The sequence below is a fragment of the Diaporthe batatas genome, assembly GCF_019321695.1.
Source record: "Diaporthe batatas strain CRI 302-4 chromosome Unknown Contig00013, whole genome shotgun sequence".
Classification (NCBI taxonomy): domain Eukaryota; kingdom Fungi; phylum Ascomycota; class Sordariomycetes; order Diaporthales; family Diaporthaceae; genus Diaporthe; species Diaporthe batatas.
In genome coordinates this window covers 102161-117004 of record NW_025408560.1, presented here as the reverse complement: position 1 = coordinate 117004, position 14844 = coordinate 102161, and the positions used below count along the sequence as shown (strand labels likewise).

The window sequence follows — 14844 nt, the reverse complement described above, 5'->3', positions numbered from 1 at the left end:
CGTCGGATTTGTGCATGTTGTGTTGTTGGTTGACACCTTGCGCCCGAAAGCTTCTGCGGGCTGTCGCCAGCGGAGAAAGGGGATCCGGAGATATCACCTTGGATATCAGTTGGGAGTATCAGTTGCTGGAGTACCCTGACTTGCCTGAGTACTCCGTACATGCCTCAAGGCTAGAGCGTGCTCGGTACCTGCCTCGAGTCTAACCCGTTCTTGCACAAGTTGCTAGCCTTTTTTCCCTTTCCGCGGGCTTGCCCCGACTCAGGGAAACACTATCGCTCCCCTGCCTTCTACAGGAAACGAAACAAACACGGGCCCCCTTACGGAGGGGGTACCTAGATACTGCCAGCGTGAAACACGGTACGATGCGACATCATACATGGGCAGCCAGGTCAGTACTCGGCTCTCTCAGATTACATCAACACATTTCCGACTCCCATCTGTGAGTTTGAGCATTCGGAAGATTGGGTAAAATGGGCTACAATATCGTGGTCTTGAGGCAGCCGCAAGGTACTGTATACTATCAAAAGAGCAAGACCCGGCGGTACGTACTGTACGGAGTACAATATACTTACCCGCCGCCCGCCACATCCCCCATTCGCTCGGTGTATTCTTCCCGCGGCCCCACCGGGAATGCAACCCCCAGGTTGACGTTGCCAACCTCATCAATCACTTCCAACCACCGTCAACTCCTCGTCAACTCCTCGTCAGCATCCAGGAGCCCATGCAGCTGCGCATCAGCAACGGTTCCGCGATCCCTGTGTCAGTCAATAACCACATGGCAGCCTCTGATTTCAGATAAGCGGGTCCAGAGGCGTGTCTACTGGGGCATGGTGAGGCATCGCCAAGCTGATCGGCCTTGACTCTTCCGCTGGCCAAGCAAGGTCTGTGGTTCACAATCCAGGCTGCCAGGACGACAAGCCGGAACGGCCTGGGTGCTCCCTAGCCCGAGCCGTGGAGCTGTGGAGCTGTGGAGCCAGCTCCCGAGGACAGACATACGTTCTCTTCATGGTCGATCGTTTCATTGCCAAGCTGTTGACATTGACAAGACGAACTGGCGGCCCTCGCCTTTTTCCCTTTCGCCGGCCAGATGCGCTTACCTACTGGCATTCCTCAAAAGCACTTGCTTCTCCTATGATCCAGGCGCAACGAGACTTTTCCCCCCAAGAATCTGCCAGGTCGATACAACGCAAGTGACTCAGTCTTTTCGCCACCAGACAGGCCATAGCTGACCCAACCTCCCCAACTCCCCAAGCAGACCTCTGAGCCTGGTGGGGTTTCCGAAGACGCATTGTCTGCTATATTGCACACCATGCACGCCAACACCAGTAATATAGCAACTTCTCAATAATGGCAGCATACTCCCAGACACTGACAAAACTTCTCTAACCCGCACCTCGGCCAACAGTATTCAATCGCGGCATGCGTGCCAACTAATCCGGATTAGCCTACGAGCAATTTACTGACCAACGGCACGCACCGCATAACAACCTTACAATAACCTTAATTTTCGGCGGTAGACGACGAATCGAAGGTTCCATCTCTCAAAATATCAGCATGGCATTGACAGCCATCGGGGCTAGCAGTATCAAGTCACTGGCACCCCCCCCCCTGTGCCCACAACATCCAGGCCTGCTACTCTGCAAGCGCCGGCTAGCTAGCCAGCTGTTGCTTGTATCACCGGGCGAAGGGTGCCGTAGATCAGTCGAGGCCATTTGTCTCGTGATATTTTCATCTTGGCCTGGGGAAAGCGCAGCTAATTTTGTCCATGAACACTTAGCGTCCGTACCACTACGAGGCAGCCACGCATCTATCTCATAATGCCTCACTCACAACGGTCGGGCGCCCTGAAAGAAAGGAAAGCATCCAGGCCCGTCTGGACTTTTCTTTTGACTGATTTGACTAGTGGTGCGGTCGGCACTACGGCACTTCTGATGACGAGCCTGGCTGGGAATCGCGGCCACGATTCAGACAACCACCTGGCATTTCGCCGCAGTGCACCAGCTTAGAGTTCGGTGCCAGCGCAAGAGCCAGCGCTCCGACAGCCATCACGAATTTTCCTGCCTGTCTTAGTCCGCATCTAGAACATGCGACTGGCTGATGGGATGAGTCCTGTCGAGGTTCGCGCCAAACTTAAATTCATGTGGTTTCCTTGGAAGATCTACGTTTTCGTCTAAGTGGTCGGGATGGGCCCGGCTTCGAGGATTTTAAATAGAGAGTTCAGCATGACTGATTCCATGGTCTTGCGCAAGGTGCACTTGACCACCTAGATGCCCACTCACGGTGACAACCTCGGCGACCTGAAAGCCAAGCACGTCGTCGTCAACCTGCTTGCGAAGCTCAAGAGGCACATCATGGGGCACCCCGTCAGGATGGTGGCAGCCCCAGGTTGCCCTCTGCATTTCGACTTTCTGATGGTTAGGCATTGGCCTCAAGTATGCATGAAGGCGTTCGGCTTTCGGCACGAAGCGTAAGCTCCAGCTAGGCTGTCACTCTCAACGATCCTCGATGGTCAGGCTGCTCTCTCGCTTACCTCGCAGGCCCTTCTGAACTTGGCAATCTAGAAGAGACAGCGGACCGACCATAAGGTTTTAACGTTATTGGGCCGACAGCGAATGCACCAGCTGGCGGTGTCAAAGTCGACTCAGCAAGCTGTTCTGCGTGCCAATGGCCAAGCAGGAAACTGACTGCTCTCGCTCTATCGCAGTTGCTCGGATTCTGTGCCTGGCGTATCCGTCATCCGCTTTCACTGGAAATAGCTCAATGGGATGTTCCAGTCCACGTCAAGGCAGCTTCTATGGTATGATATTGAGAGGCAGTCCTCGCACAGCTCACATGACACTGACCAGAGAAGACCAGATCGCATGTATGGTCATCATCGCGAGCACGAGATACCACGACGAAGCTCTTTCCTAGATGTCCATATATCAGTCTCGGTCGGTGCAAATCCCCCAGGTACCGGTACCTGGAACTCGGTGTCCAGGGTCTGACATGCGTATGCACCTCGCTTTGACCGGGAGAGTGCCAGACACGCGTCTCCTAGGACCCATAAAGCGGTCTGGCAACACATTCCCGCGTTCTTCTGATAGTGTCCGAGCAGGGTGGTCGGATACGGAACCAGGAGCGCAACCAGTATCTTTGGCTGGGGAAGTCCGACCACGACATTGCTCCATACCTAGGTAGTCGTCCTCCATCTCTATAGTCCTTTCCCCCTTTTGGCCGTTTTCACATCTACTGCTGTCGAAAGGACTAGTGCGAGTGTGCAAGTCCCACGGTTCGGAAGGACCAGGCCTGAGCCTGTGATTGTTAACCTGAGGGTGAACGAAGAATGATGCACTCTCACCCTCTGCGGTATGCCTTCAAATTGGTCTCCCACCGACTGGTGCCGTTGAAGACGGATCTAATGGCAGGCTACGTGATTTCGTTTGAGAGAAGGCACGGCATATCGACTCTAGTGCGATACCGGCCGAAAGGAAAGCGGACCTGATTAGTATTCAAGGCGATAGCACGGGCAGACGGGTTTTGACAGTGTCTTTTTTTCCTCTGGGGCTATTCACATTGATGTGTGAGCCATTCGGATATGCACTCAGGCAAGTAGAAAGGCCATCACCACCTAACGTGACTTTTGGCGGGGACACTGGGCGGTTATTTTGCAAATCGAAAGCCAAGGAAGCCTTTGTCCAAAGCAAAGTCAGGCTTTGCGGCTTTGGTGGAATCGGCTGCACTGTCAGCGACCCCTCGGGGCGATTCCGGTCTGCCACTGTTCCGGATCCATCTGGATTCCCTCTCTCCTTGCCCTCGCTCGATCGGGGAGCTGGTTTGTCTTGCAGACGTAGCTGTGTCCACGCGAGCTAGGCTCGTCACTCACAGTCAATCTGACGCCAATGACAAGAAACCCACGAGGCGTCGCCCAGCGGAGATGTTGGCTTATGGCAAGGGAGTGACAGCCGCTAGACAGGTGCTCTGCCCAATCTGCGTGTGTCGCAACGAGTGGACTGGCACTGCATATATTGGGCATTCAAACAGCCTTCCAGGCCATAAATTCACAGTATTGAAAACCTACAATCTGTACGCAGCGATCGACATAGGTAGTCGGCGGTGCAAACTGGTGCAGCTTTGAGCGGTCATAACGATCAGCCGAGATTGCCTGTCCTTTGGTCGTGATAAGAGGTCATCGCGGTGAACTGTCGGGCTAAAGTGACGGCCAGGAAAAGGCTACGAGAAAGAGCACTGGTCAGCTAGCATGTTGCATTGGCGACCTGGGCCATCGACGACTGTGGGACTGGTTGGGATGGCCAACAAGCCGAGGGCAGCCAAGGCAACCCAATTGCGAAGTTGCGTCGACGGGCTCTCAAGTATAGCAGCGCCCATTTGGAGAAGCGACGCAATGCACCTGCGCCTCGTACCAACAGGCAGAAATGGCGTCCTTTGTTTCCACGATAGCGCAGGGCCTCCTGATGGGCTGAAAACTGGCGGTGCAAACAAAGGAGCAACCTGGGAGTAAAAGCGACGGGATCAACGGCACGGGGTGCTCGACTTTCTTGCAGGACGAAAACGTGCTTCGAACTGGCAGCATCATTCCCGGGAGGCCCAGTCATCACCCCGACCAAACAACGAACGACCAGGCATGGAAGGGCAAACACGCGAGGCACTCATAACGGTGGTGGCTGTGGCGTCGATAATCGGGTTCATCATCCTGTGCGCTGTAGCCGGGAAGCTCTGCGTCAAGAAGAATGGTACAGACGTGTCGTACTCGTAAGGCGCTTCCCCCTTCTTCTCTCCCACGGCACTGCCTGGGGGGAATGCTTCTGCCAAGGCGAAGGCAGGGAAATTCCGTCGAGAAGATGACAAGCGTGAACACAACTCGAGGCTCGGCTGACTCAAATTTCGCATACAGGAGGCCGAAATACCAAACGGATCCGCCATATTCGTCAGCCTAATCGAGCCGATCTTGGGGAGATGGGACGAGAGATGGGATAAGATGGGATGTGGAAAAGGCTGGCTTGGCTGGCTTGGCCGGCGTGGCTGGCCGTTGGGGACGGAGCAGAGGAGATGGACAATCTCGGTGTCGGTGCTAGGAAATGGCACAAATGGCATGTGCGTAGTGGCTGTGAGGCTTAACTGATCGGCCGCCAGTCAATCAACCGGATCACAACGAGGCAAGCGCCGGGTTAAAGTGGACATTTTGGGGGCATGATGCCGAGGGTGACACTGCCTTTGTGGCCCCTGAGTCAAGGGACCCTCTAATCTCAGCGAGTCTCGTGTTTCTCTGGCCACCCAAGCACCAGTCCCATAGGAGCTCAGTCGCCGGCCGAAGCGAGAGAGAGAGCGTGAGAGACCGCGCGGCCGAGTGGACAGGATGGGACATGAGGCCATTGTAATCTGGTACCTGGGTATTGTCGCTTGCGGGCCAAGAAAAAAAAGACATGCAAAGGGCCTGCATTAGCTCTGCCACTGCGCACAAAGCGATTGTCCCTGTCCAACCAAGGCGCTTCCGCCCGGGACTCACCCCTTAAGAGTGACTTCACCATCCCTGCCCGCCTCCACAAATATCGGCGTCAATTCCCTGCCCCATCTGCCCCCCCTGCCCTGCTGCACTTCCCCAAAGGTCAACCTTCGATCCAGTCTGAGTCTCAATCCTCACATCTTGTCAATTGTTTTGTTTCGAGCAAGTCCTGAGTCTGACCGAGTCTGCTGATTGTCACCCTCAACTCCGACCTGAACATCAAAAACACACCACATCACCAGTCGCATCCTTGCGCCAACGGCGAACCGTCGCACTCCCGCCCCAGCCCCACCGACCTTGTTGTCTCACCATCGCCTGCCATCGCCTCCCGCACTCCTCTCAGGCAAGACTCATACTAGCCACCCTGCCAACAGCAACCATGACCAACTCCAGCAGCCTCTTCCACTTCTCGGACGAGTTCAAGGAATGGGCCAAGCAGGAAGACATGGTCAACAACCAGATGAACACTAACTGGATCCCCGCCTACGTCATCATCACCCTGATCCCCATCGGCTTCATCATCTGCGCCGCCATGGCGAGTCGCAAGGAGACCAAGAGGCAGGTCAGCGAGAGGCAGGCCAGGGCCGCCCGGATAGGTAAGCTGATCCCTCTGAGGCTGTGGGACAAGGTGAACAACTCATCACGGCAAAGTGCTAACTGGTACTCACAGGCGGCAACTGGGACTGATGAGCATGAGGCCAGCAACAGCAGGGTTGAGCTGAGCGACGTGGAAGCTGGGCTCGCCAAGGGGAAGGGCCCGGCGACCACAACGGCAACAATGGCTACAATCGAAGCGGCCGCAGCGGCAGCGGAGACAGGGGCAGCACCCACGTATCCTCCGGGGGCGAGGACGAGGACGAGGGCGGAGAGCCTGGGATCCGACACGGGCGCGGTCATTGGTGAAGCCCTATCATATGGCATCAACGACGGTTCAAACCAGCCCAGGCGCCAGCCGAGACGCACTCTGATCGGGCGGCAACACTGGGCGCACGAGAGCGCCGTCGCAGGGCCGTCCAACGGCGTCGATAGAAGGGCCAGGGGACGGACTGTCTGGCCGGGCGCCCCGGAGTGAGCGGCTGGGCAGAACGAAGCGATACACATAAGACGTGTGAGGGCGTATAAGAGCCCGGCCGAGATGGTTGGTTAGTCCAGACTCGGGGCCAGGGGGGAAAAAAGCATCTCACATCCCGAGCGTGCCGAGGACTTGGAAAATACGCCCGGTGGGCGCGGGTAGAGAGTCGACATATGGATCGGTAAAACGGAGGAATAAAAATAATTTGAAGCAGAAGTTCAAGAAATGACAATAAATTTAAAAGTGTTGATGTGAAGGACTGACGTTGGTTGGCTTTTATTAGCGCTGACCTCGTGTGGGTGTCGGTGCTCCTTTCAAGCTCCAGATCTACGGATCCTTTCTAGGCACGCCTGCGGCACAGACTCTACCAAGCTCCATAAGCTCCCGGGCCGCCATGCAGGCCAAGATGGGGTGTGTGTGTCAGGGTTGCGCAGCCTATCAATCCGCTCAGCCAATGCATCCAATCCGCCCCCAAGAGTGCTGCTGACTTGATTTTGAACCTCACGTCGAGTGTCAGTTGGCCTACTACCGGGGAATAAATGCTGTGCCTCACTCCCGCATTTTCAAGTGTCACAAGAGCAGGGGACTCAAGAGTTTATTCCAACGTCCTATCACTTACCTATCTATACCTTGGCTATCCACTAAGGAAGCGTTCTCCTGGTACTGATACTTGCCTAACCCCGAGCAGCGCAGGGGAATTAACCTCAATATGCCACTATAAGCTCAGATGGAGGCTCAGGTGGCCGGCGTTTCCGCTGCCTAGCCACATTATCCTAGAGTTCAATATAGTCACAGTCAGACCTTACTGCAAAGTTTCGGACAAGGTAGTCTCCTACAGATCAACCTATTAGTGAGGAAATCTTCCACAGGGCAATCTCTTCGGAGACGTTCACCTGTGAAATAATCTCTTCAGGGCAAGTGGTAGGATAATACCCTAATTAGCCAGGTATGGAGGCCCTACTGGGGATTGAATCCTTTCAAGTACATGTCCATACTCGTACCTGGGTAGATAGCATATGTGGGGCTGAACATACGCGGCTTGTCAATGTGAATGGTTCTGCTGAAAGAGGCCCGGAAGGACGAGACATCGATTCAACCCAAGAGAAAGTCGAGCCTGCACTTGAAATTGGAAGGCTGTGGAATTCCAAGGTCTGATTTTGCAATCTTCGCAATCCATCTTCGCGACTTCCTCACTTCTCTACACACCCCCTCCCTGCCAAGTAGCCAGAGCAAATGTACTGCGCGACTCTGTTGAGCCGTCCATTTACCTAGGGTACGCATGCAAATTGTTTGAATAAGCCACGCCTACTGGTTGAACCGGCGTCAACTTTGTACCCGCCCGCTTGTTCTTGTCCTATCAAGACAATCCCACCTCTTATAACTTCATCCCTGGTGCTCGTTCAACAACATGGCAGGCATTAAACCCGAAGTGCGTACCAGCCACAGATTACGTGCTTGCTCACTTCAATGCTCTCCATCGTGAGACATGAATGCTGCTAGACTTCCAATTGATCAGATTTCAGACGCTATTATAAATTTCCCTGGAAGGATACGTGGCAGAAACCAAGGGAGAGCCTTCTAAGTTGGCCCTCCTTATCCTGGCTCTAAGGCTACCTAGGTATCATACCTCGGGGTCCCAAAGCTACAAGATGCGAGCTACGAAACATATAGCTTGAGGACTAGTCATTCGTGCTGTGTGGTTTCGCTTCTATTCCGTATACGTCCGAGGACATACATGGCGCCTTCATACGGTGGTAAGCACTCTAGACCCAGCGCTTGGAAAGAATATGATGTCGATAACAGTAGTTATAATATGATAGGTGCTTGTGGCCTCAGCCTTGCGACGCACTGACTTTGCGTTTATAATGTTGATTCTCTCCTAAAGCTCAAGCTCGGGCGCATTCAATGTGCCAGCTTCGGACCGATCCCACACTACTAATTATCAGGCAGTGGACGGTTCTCAACCCGTGGTTGACTGGCACCTGAGCCCAATAAGCGCGAAGTTCGGCCATGAGAATAGCTCACAGGGCCTCTTTAAAACAGGCGCTCGCCGTTGTGACCAAATTTTCAAATGATGAACAGGTTTGTTTCGATACTGATTACCAATTACCTACAGTGAGCCCAAGCTTTTGTCCTTGACCGTCCACGCTGTTCCAAGATGTCGTCTTCCGGCGACCTTTTGCAATCACCCAGCGATCAAAACGCCTCATCGTTGCAGCGTTGTACTCAGGCCGTGCCTGTCGCCCATCCAGCAGCTATTACCGGATTTCCCAAATCTCCTACAACTGACCGGAGTGCATCGTCTCCGGAGCATCCTCGATCACCCGCCTATACGACGTCGAACACCGGAACGTCCGGCCATCCCCCAGATTCACCAAGTGGATTAACCTTAGGCCATCTCGCTCACTCCATGCGCCCTCGCATTGTTCTAAGTGATGCGTCTGCAGATCTTCGACTGGCGACTCTTCCGCGGGAGAACGAGAGCTCCTTGACCGTGGTTGACAATCGTACGAATTGCACCTATCACCTTCCCATTGAACAAAACTCCATCCAGGCCACAGATTTCCAGAAGATCAAGACCCCTCGCAATGAAGAGAATCCGGTTGAGCAAAACAGTGCAGGAATCCGCATTTTCGACCCCGGCTTCCAAAACACGGCATGCATGAAATCCAAGATCACATATGTTGATGGCGACGCAGGCGAGATTGCCTACCGAGGCTTTCATGTTGCTGACTTGTATTACTCCGGAAGGCCGTTTGAACACGTCGCCTTCCTCCTCATCTTCGGCCATCTCCCAAGTGAATCTGAGGCGGTGGCGTTTAATACTTCGATTGCCACTTCTAAAATGCCACCACAGGCCATATTCGACACGATCAACAACCTTGCGTACGTGCACGCCGTAACATGAAATGGACTTTACTAGTACAGAATAAAGCTGACTCTTCAAGGCCTGAGACGCATGGCCCAACAGCCATTGCCGCCATCCTAACCCTATATATATCTCTGCACCCTGAGAAAATTCCAGCACACCGTGGCGAGAATCTCTACAAAGGTAACATGTCCGCTGTGGACAATGAAATCCTGCAACAGATCTTCACCGTCTCTGTAATTGTTTCGGCAGTATTCTGCCGCCTCCATGGCCGCGAGTTCGCCCCTCCCCGGCATGATTACTCGTACATCGAGAATATCCTGCACATGATGAGGTTTGTAGAGCCAGCGACCGGAAAGCCTGATACTCGAGTATGTGTAACCCCCTCCCCCCCTATCATTTACCCCTTACCGACCTCCAGGTCCTGGATTTGCTTGCCAGACGGCATACAGCTGACTGCGTGCAGGTTGTCAAGCTGCTCAGTCGCACCATGATACTCATGGCAGACCATGAGATCACCAACTCTGCCTCGGTGCTTCTCAGCGCGGCGTCCACGCTGGCAGACCCCTACTCGTGCTGCGCCGCCGCAACGCTTTCCGGCATCGGTATCCTCCATGGCGGTGCCATCGAGGTCGCCTATAAGCAGCTCGAGGCTGTGCGTGACCTGAAGGAGGTCCCGATGCTCATCGAAGCAGTCAAGTCAGGCAAGATAAGGCTCTTTGGGTACGGTCACCGAAAGTGGAAAGTAAGTCTGTCCTGCTGGGTCTTGAAGTCAAACCCGTGGTCGTTGCCCGGAGACTAGTCCCTTCCACCCTCACCTAGGACAACATCGGAACTCGACGGGGGTGGCTTCGGTTACTGACTACTAGTCAATAGCTACCGGACCCGCGATCAGTTCTCTTCCGTGAACTGATCGCCGAATCTATGCAAGACATCGAGTCCCTTAGAGACGACCACCACCTCGCCGTCGCCCTCGAGATTGACCGCATTGCCTCCCAGGACCCATACTTCAAGTCACGCAACCTGTGCGCAAACGCAGATCTTTTCCTTAGCTTTGCATACAAGGCCATGTAAGAAAACTTGCCTATGCTTTTGACCTGAAGAGGCGTTTTATAAAGTCGTCTACTAACCTGGAACCCTCGGCTATTATAGGGGGATTCCTCCCGACTTCATCCTGCCCATGACGCTGCTCAACAGGAACCCGGGATACGTGGCACATTGGCGGGAAGCTATGGGTGAGTGGACCGATTTGGTATCCATGGTCCCAAGTCACGTTCTGTTACTGATCTTCTGGACAAACACAGCCGACCCCAAGCCTCGCATGTGGCGGCCGCTCCAGATCTACGTGGGAGAAATCCCGCCCCAGAAGCAGGATTATGACTTGGAGAAAGCCCCGGTGGCTTCCAGAAGCCTGTGAGAGAGGGAGTCTGCATTGTTTTGTGGTAGTATGTCTTCTTTTTCTCAAGGTTGATATATTCACAAATGCGCAGCCTCTTGTAGCATCAACTGCCGAGGTGAAGCATCGCTTGAGGCTATCAACAGCTTGTCCGTCGGATGCACGACCTCTGGTATAACCCGGGTAGTCCAATGAGTGGTGAACGTGAATAGGCTGTGTTCTGTGGTATTTTGGATGGATGTTAAAATAATTACGCTGTAAGTTCTGATAATGTGTCACTAGGAATTTTCATGAAATTTAGTTTGATGCCGGGCATGACCAACATTTACGTTTCGAGAGCTTTCGATCGCCTAAAAGTGATTCGCGCAGTCAGACTGAGACTTCGAGATGATACGAGGCCACACCAAAAAGACCGTTTCTCAACCTCTAGCTAAGAGACACCTTGCGGACAGGTGAACGTCCTCGACAACTTGTCGAATACTCTTGCCATCAATTCAGCACACAACCCACAGTGGTCTGTCTGACTGCCGTACCCAATGTCGTGGCTGACAGACTCGCAGCGTTCTGTCATCCTCTCTAAGTTGCGGAACGTCACATTAATGCTACAAAATGCGACAGCCGGCAGCTTCCCCGGGTCGCATTCCGCCAGCCTCACTCACAGTCAGCCCTTACAAAGCCCAAAGTAGGATTCCCCTCAAGAACAAGAAAAACGGGAATGGAGGCACGAGCGGCCCGCCTCGTGCTCAAGACAAGAGACAGCATCATGCCCGCCGATCACAAGTCTGATCACAGGCCGTGTCTCTGTCCTCCTACAGCTGCTGGTCCGCACAGACGCTCAACCTTATCTCTCGAGACGCTGGGCATATTATACCCATCTACAGAGTACGTACCCTCTTTGCCACACCCACCAGGCGTCATTAATATTTATATCAAAACAGCCCGCGGGGCGATCAAGGTAGTTAGCCAGACCACTGATGATAGCTGCGCACGGAACTTCCCAGGCGGCAGATCGTCCCACCAGCCCAGCCCCCTAGGCATGCCAGACGCCAGTTAGGCTTTCCTTGGCTGCCGCCGGTACGGAAGCCAAATACACTCGCCGCGGGACCAAGCAGAGGGAGCCGCGTCATTTATCCTCGGCCAAGCTTTTTGGGGGGCGTGGTCTTTTGGGGGGCGGCTTCCTGTTGGCAATGGCGGCGAGGGCATGAGTCGGCAGCACGTGGTGAATCAGGATGGCGAGCTGTGGCTGAGCTTTAACTTCTACTTCTCGTTCTCGTACACGAGAGTGTGTACGCGTGTCTTGCGAGAAATCAGACGCAGCAGTTGTGCCTTCCGTGCGACCAAGCTCCAGACGCCCGGCTTCTTGCCCGGCTGTGGACGGTTCCGGGAAGACAAGAGCTGGAGCCAGCCTTCCGGGGTGCCCAGCCTCGCTCTCGCTCTCCCCAAGAAAGCCGCTCGGTCAGCCAGCTCGGACGACATTGAACGCTGACTGGCAGGTAGGCAATCAGTCAGTCTATCACAAGACCTGACGTATAAAAGCTTATATAAGAACATTGACCAAGTTCATGCACAAGCTCGACCCCAAATCGAGGCGAAACATGTCTAGACCACACATAAAGTGCGGTTCAATTCCGCGACACAAATATACACATCAACATGTTGCTAGGAGTAAAATTGGGGAAATGGATCTCGTGCTGCGCCCTGTTGGAAAACAGAGCAGCAACAGAGGATTTGCTGTATTCCTATCCAGGTGCTGATTGGCCCTCCATTCCCCGTAGTTCCTCGAGCCCGTACGTGATCGGTGCCGCGCGGTGATATGAAATAACGACTGCAACTGAATCTGACCTTTCGAGCCCTTCGCAGGTCAGTCGTATCGTAAGAGACAGTCTTCCTGTAGTAGTCTATCCACTGTCCATGGTTCTCTCGGTCGACACAATTAGAAAAGTAAGAAACGGCTGGAAGAGGCATCAAGAAGGAAAAAAGTTCCGCGCTCCAAAAAGACGTATCCGTTTTTTTTCCTATCCGGGCTGCGTTCATGCCGATCCAATACAGAATGCCAAGCTGATAACAAAGAAAAGAGAAGGAGAAAAAAGAGGAGGCCTGAATGTTCTCCTGGCACCGAAAACGCCTTTATCGTGTTACTGGAAAAGGACTCCAAACTCCGTCATCTGAGGTGCTCCCGTACGTCTAGTGCTTGCCATAGATGTATGCTAGTGGTGTCGTTTCTCGGTTCCCATGTTCGTCCTCACATTGTGGACGGTGGTGGAATCATGTGCAGAGAAGCGGGCGGCTCTGATCGTTCGATGCTGGGTGATATGTGTCGTCCGGTGGCGTACAACGCTCTATCTCACGGTCGGTCATGTGAAACGTTAGGCCGCTGTAGATCGACGGTGGCATCGTGTAGGGCATGTTGAACGTCTTCGCTGGGTGAAATGTGGATGGTGCGATCCGTTGTGAATCGTGAGCGACCAAGGAAATATCTCTCCTAGCCGTGGCCATCTTCTCAATTGCCATCGGGCTTCCAGATTCCGGCACCCAGAGGCTTGCTGATGCCGAATCCCACTCCCACGGCGGTCAGTACGACCAGCAAGATGATGGCGACCTTGACGAGGATCCTGTTCCGCTTGCTCATCTTAGCGAGGCACTGGCATGATCGCTGGTTGAGCTTGTTCGCCTTGGCCTTCCTCTTCCAGTGGCCCTGCCCTGGCCAGACCTGGCCATCTGGGCTTCCCTTCAGCTGGCCCTTGCTCGTGGACTTCATGCCGCAGCTGTCGTCCTCGCGCGTGGTTCGGCTGGAAATCATGGCCTCGATATCGGTGTCGAAAGGGTTCAGGTCGCGGGCAGACGAGGGAGTTGAGACTTCAGAGGGACGGCGAAAGTCAGACTCGGGGCAAATGAGAGCCTCGGTAGTTGTGACGGTGGTGGTATGTTTATCGCTGGTTGCGACCGTGGCACCAGGCGTGGTCGCCTTCTCGTTGACGGTCTCTGAGGCCATCTTGACTGTTTGCACTGCTCGCTGGTGTGATACTGGTTGCAGTAGTAGTAGATATGACAGAGGTGGTGGTCTGGTGTTGGCGTGCGAATGTTGCGCTCGTCGACCTGACCGAGAAACGTCGTTGTTAGGCCAGAATGGAAGCTGGGACGGGTTAGATTTTTGTAATCACGCAACCAAACAGTGTAAGGTGCAGTGGGTGGCCCAACAACCGCGGGTGCGATCGCGGGTGGACTGGGCTACACGGGCGCAAGGACCTCGAGTAGACCCAAGGACCATGACGAAGGTGCGCGACCTCGGGAGAGAGTGAGTCGGCTCGACCAAGTGTTGCCTGTGACGGTGGTGCGGGCAGGCCAGCAAACAAACAGTGCTCTGTAGGTACTCACCAGATGAAGCTGCACGGCTGGGGGAGGTGGTACGTCAGGATTGACTGATGAGGACGGAGGCGAAGGCGGTTGATGAAGATGGCGCGGCCCCAAATTGGCGTTCTATTAGAAGGAGATTGGGAGGGACTGGGGCCAGCAGGTGCGATCAACAGCAGCACCAGCACGGGACAGGAGCTGCCAGGGAGCTGCCAGAGGGATCGGGCGAGGGGTGCCAAGTGATGAGTGATTTGAGATGAGTGGCGCGATGAAGTGAAGGTAGAAGCCCGAGTGAAGCAGGAATGGAAGAAACGGCTGGTTTGTTGTGCGCTGGGGATGCCCGAGGTTGGAGGGAGCTAGCAGATGCAGACTTGGCCAGCAAACAAGTATCTACCACAGTCCACGGTATTGCCCCAGGAGCGAGAATGAAAAAGGTTGTGCTAGAAGGGCCGTTGACCAGACTAATAATAATGGCCCTCTCAAAAGATCAGATCGGCCGAGACGAGAAGAGAAGCGGGTAGAGGCAAACGAAAAGATGGGATGGATGATGATGGATGTGACGTGAGGCCCATGCGTTGTGCTATGCTATGCTATTCTCTGTATGCTATGCTCTGCTCTGCTCTGCTCTGCTCTGTCTGGCCTGCTTCTGGCCT

At 54.2% G+C, this 14844-nt stretch overlaps 3 protein-coding genes across 3 annotated transcripts; 2 read left to right on the top strand and 1 right to left on the bottom strand.

Annotated features, from left to right (window-relative positions):
• Window positions 1-5882: 5882 nt before the first annotated feature.
• On the top strand, window positions 5883-6190 carry KVR01_010451 (uncharacterized protein; the record flags this gene model as incomplete). The annotated part of the gene is made up of 2 exons (XM_044792884.1): window positions 5883-6099; window positions 6174-6190. The coding sequence occupies 2 exons, from the start codon at window positions 5883-5885 to the stop codon at window positions 6188-6190; spliced, it is 234 nt and encodes a 77-aa protein (XP_044640610.1).
• A 3047-nt stretch (window positions 6191-9237) lies between these two features.
• Window positions 9238-10861, top strand: KVR01_010607 (uncharacterized protein; the record flags this gene model as incomplete). Its single annotated transcript, XM_044793087.1, has 6 exons — window positions 9238-9461; window positions 9524-9815; window positions 9911-10189; window positions 10321-10514; window positions 10597-10679; window positions 10749-10861. The coding sequence occupies 6 exons, from the start codon at window positions 9238-9240 to the stop codon at window positions 10859-10861; spliced, it is 1185 nt and encodes a 394-aa protein (XP_044640766.1).
• A 1650-nt stretch (window positions 10862-12511) lies between these two features.
• Window positions 12512-14757, bottom strand: KVR01_010352 (uncharacterized protein). The gene is made up of 2 exons (XM_044789583.1): window positions 14216-14757; window positions 12512-13973 (listed from the first exon to the last, which is right to left on the bottom strand). Exon 2 carries the CDS (start codon window positions 13830-13832, stop codon window positions 13341-13343), a length of 492 nt encoding a protein of 163 aa, XP_044640511.1. The 5' UTR covers window positions 13833-13973; window positions 14216-14757; the 3' UTR covers window positions 12512-13340.
• Window positions 14758-14844: the final 87 nt, after the last annotated feature.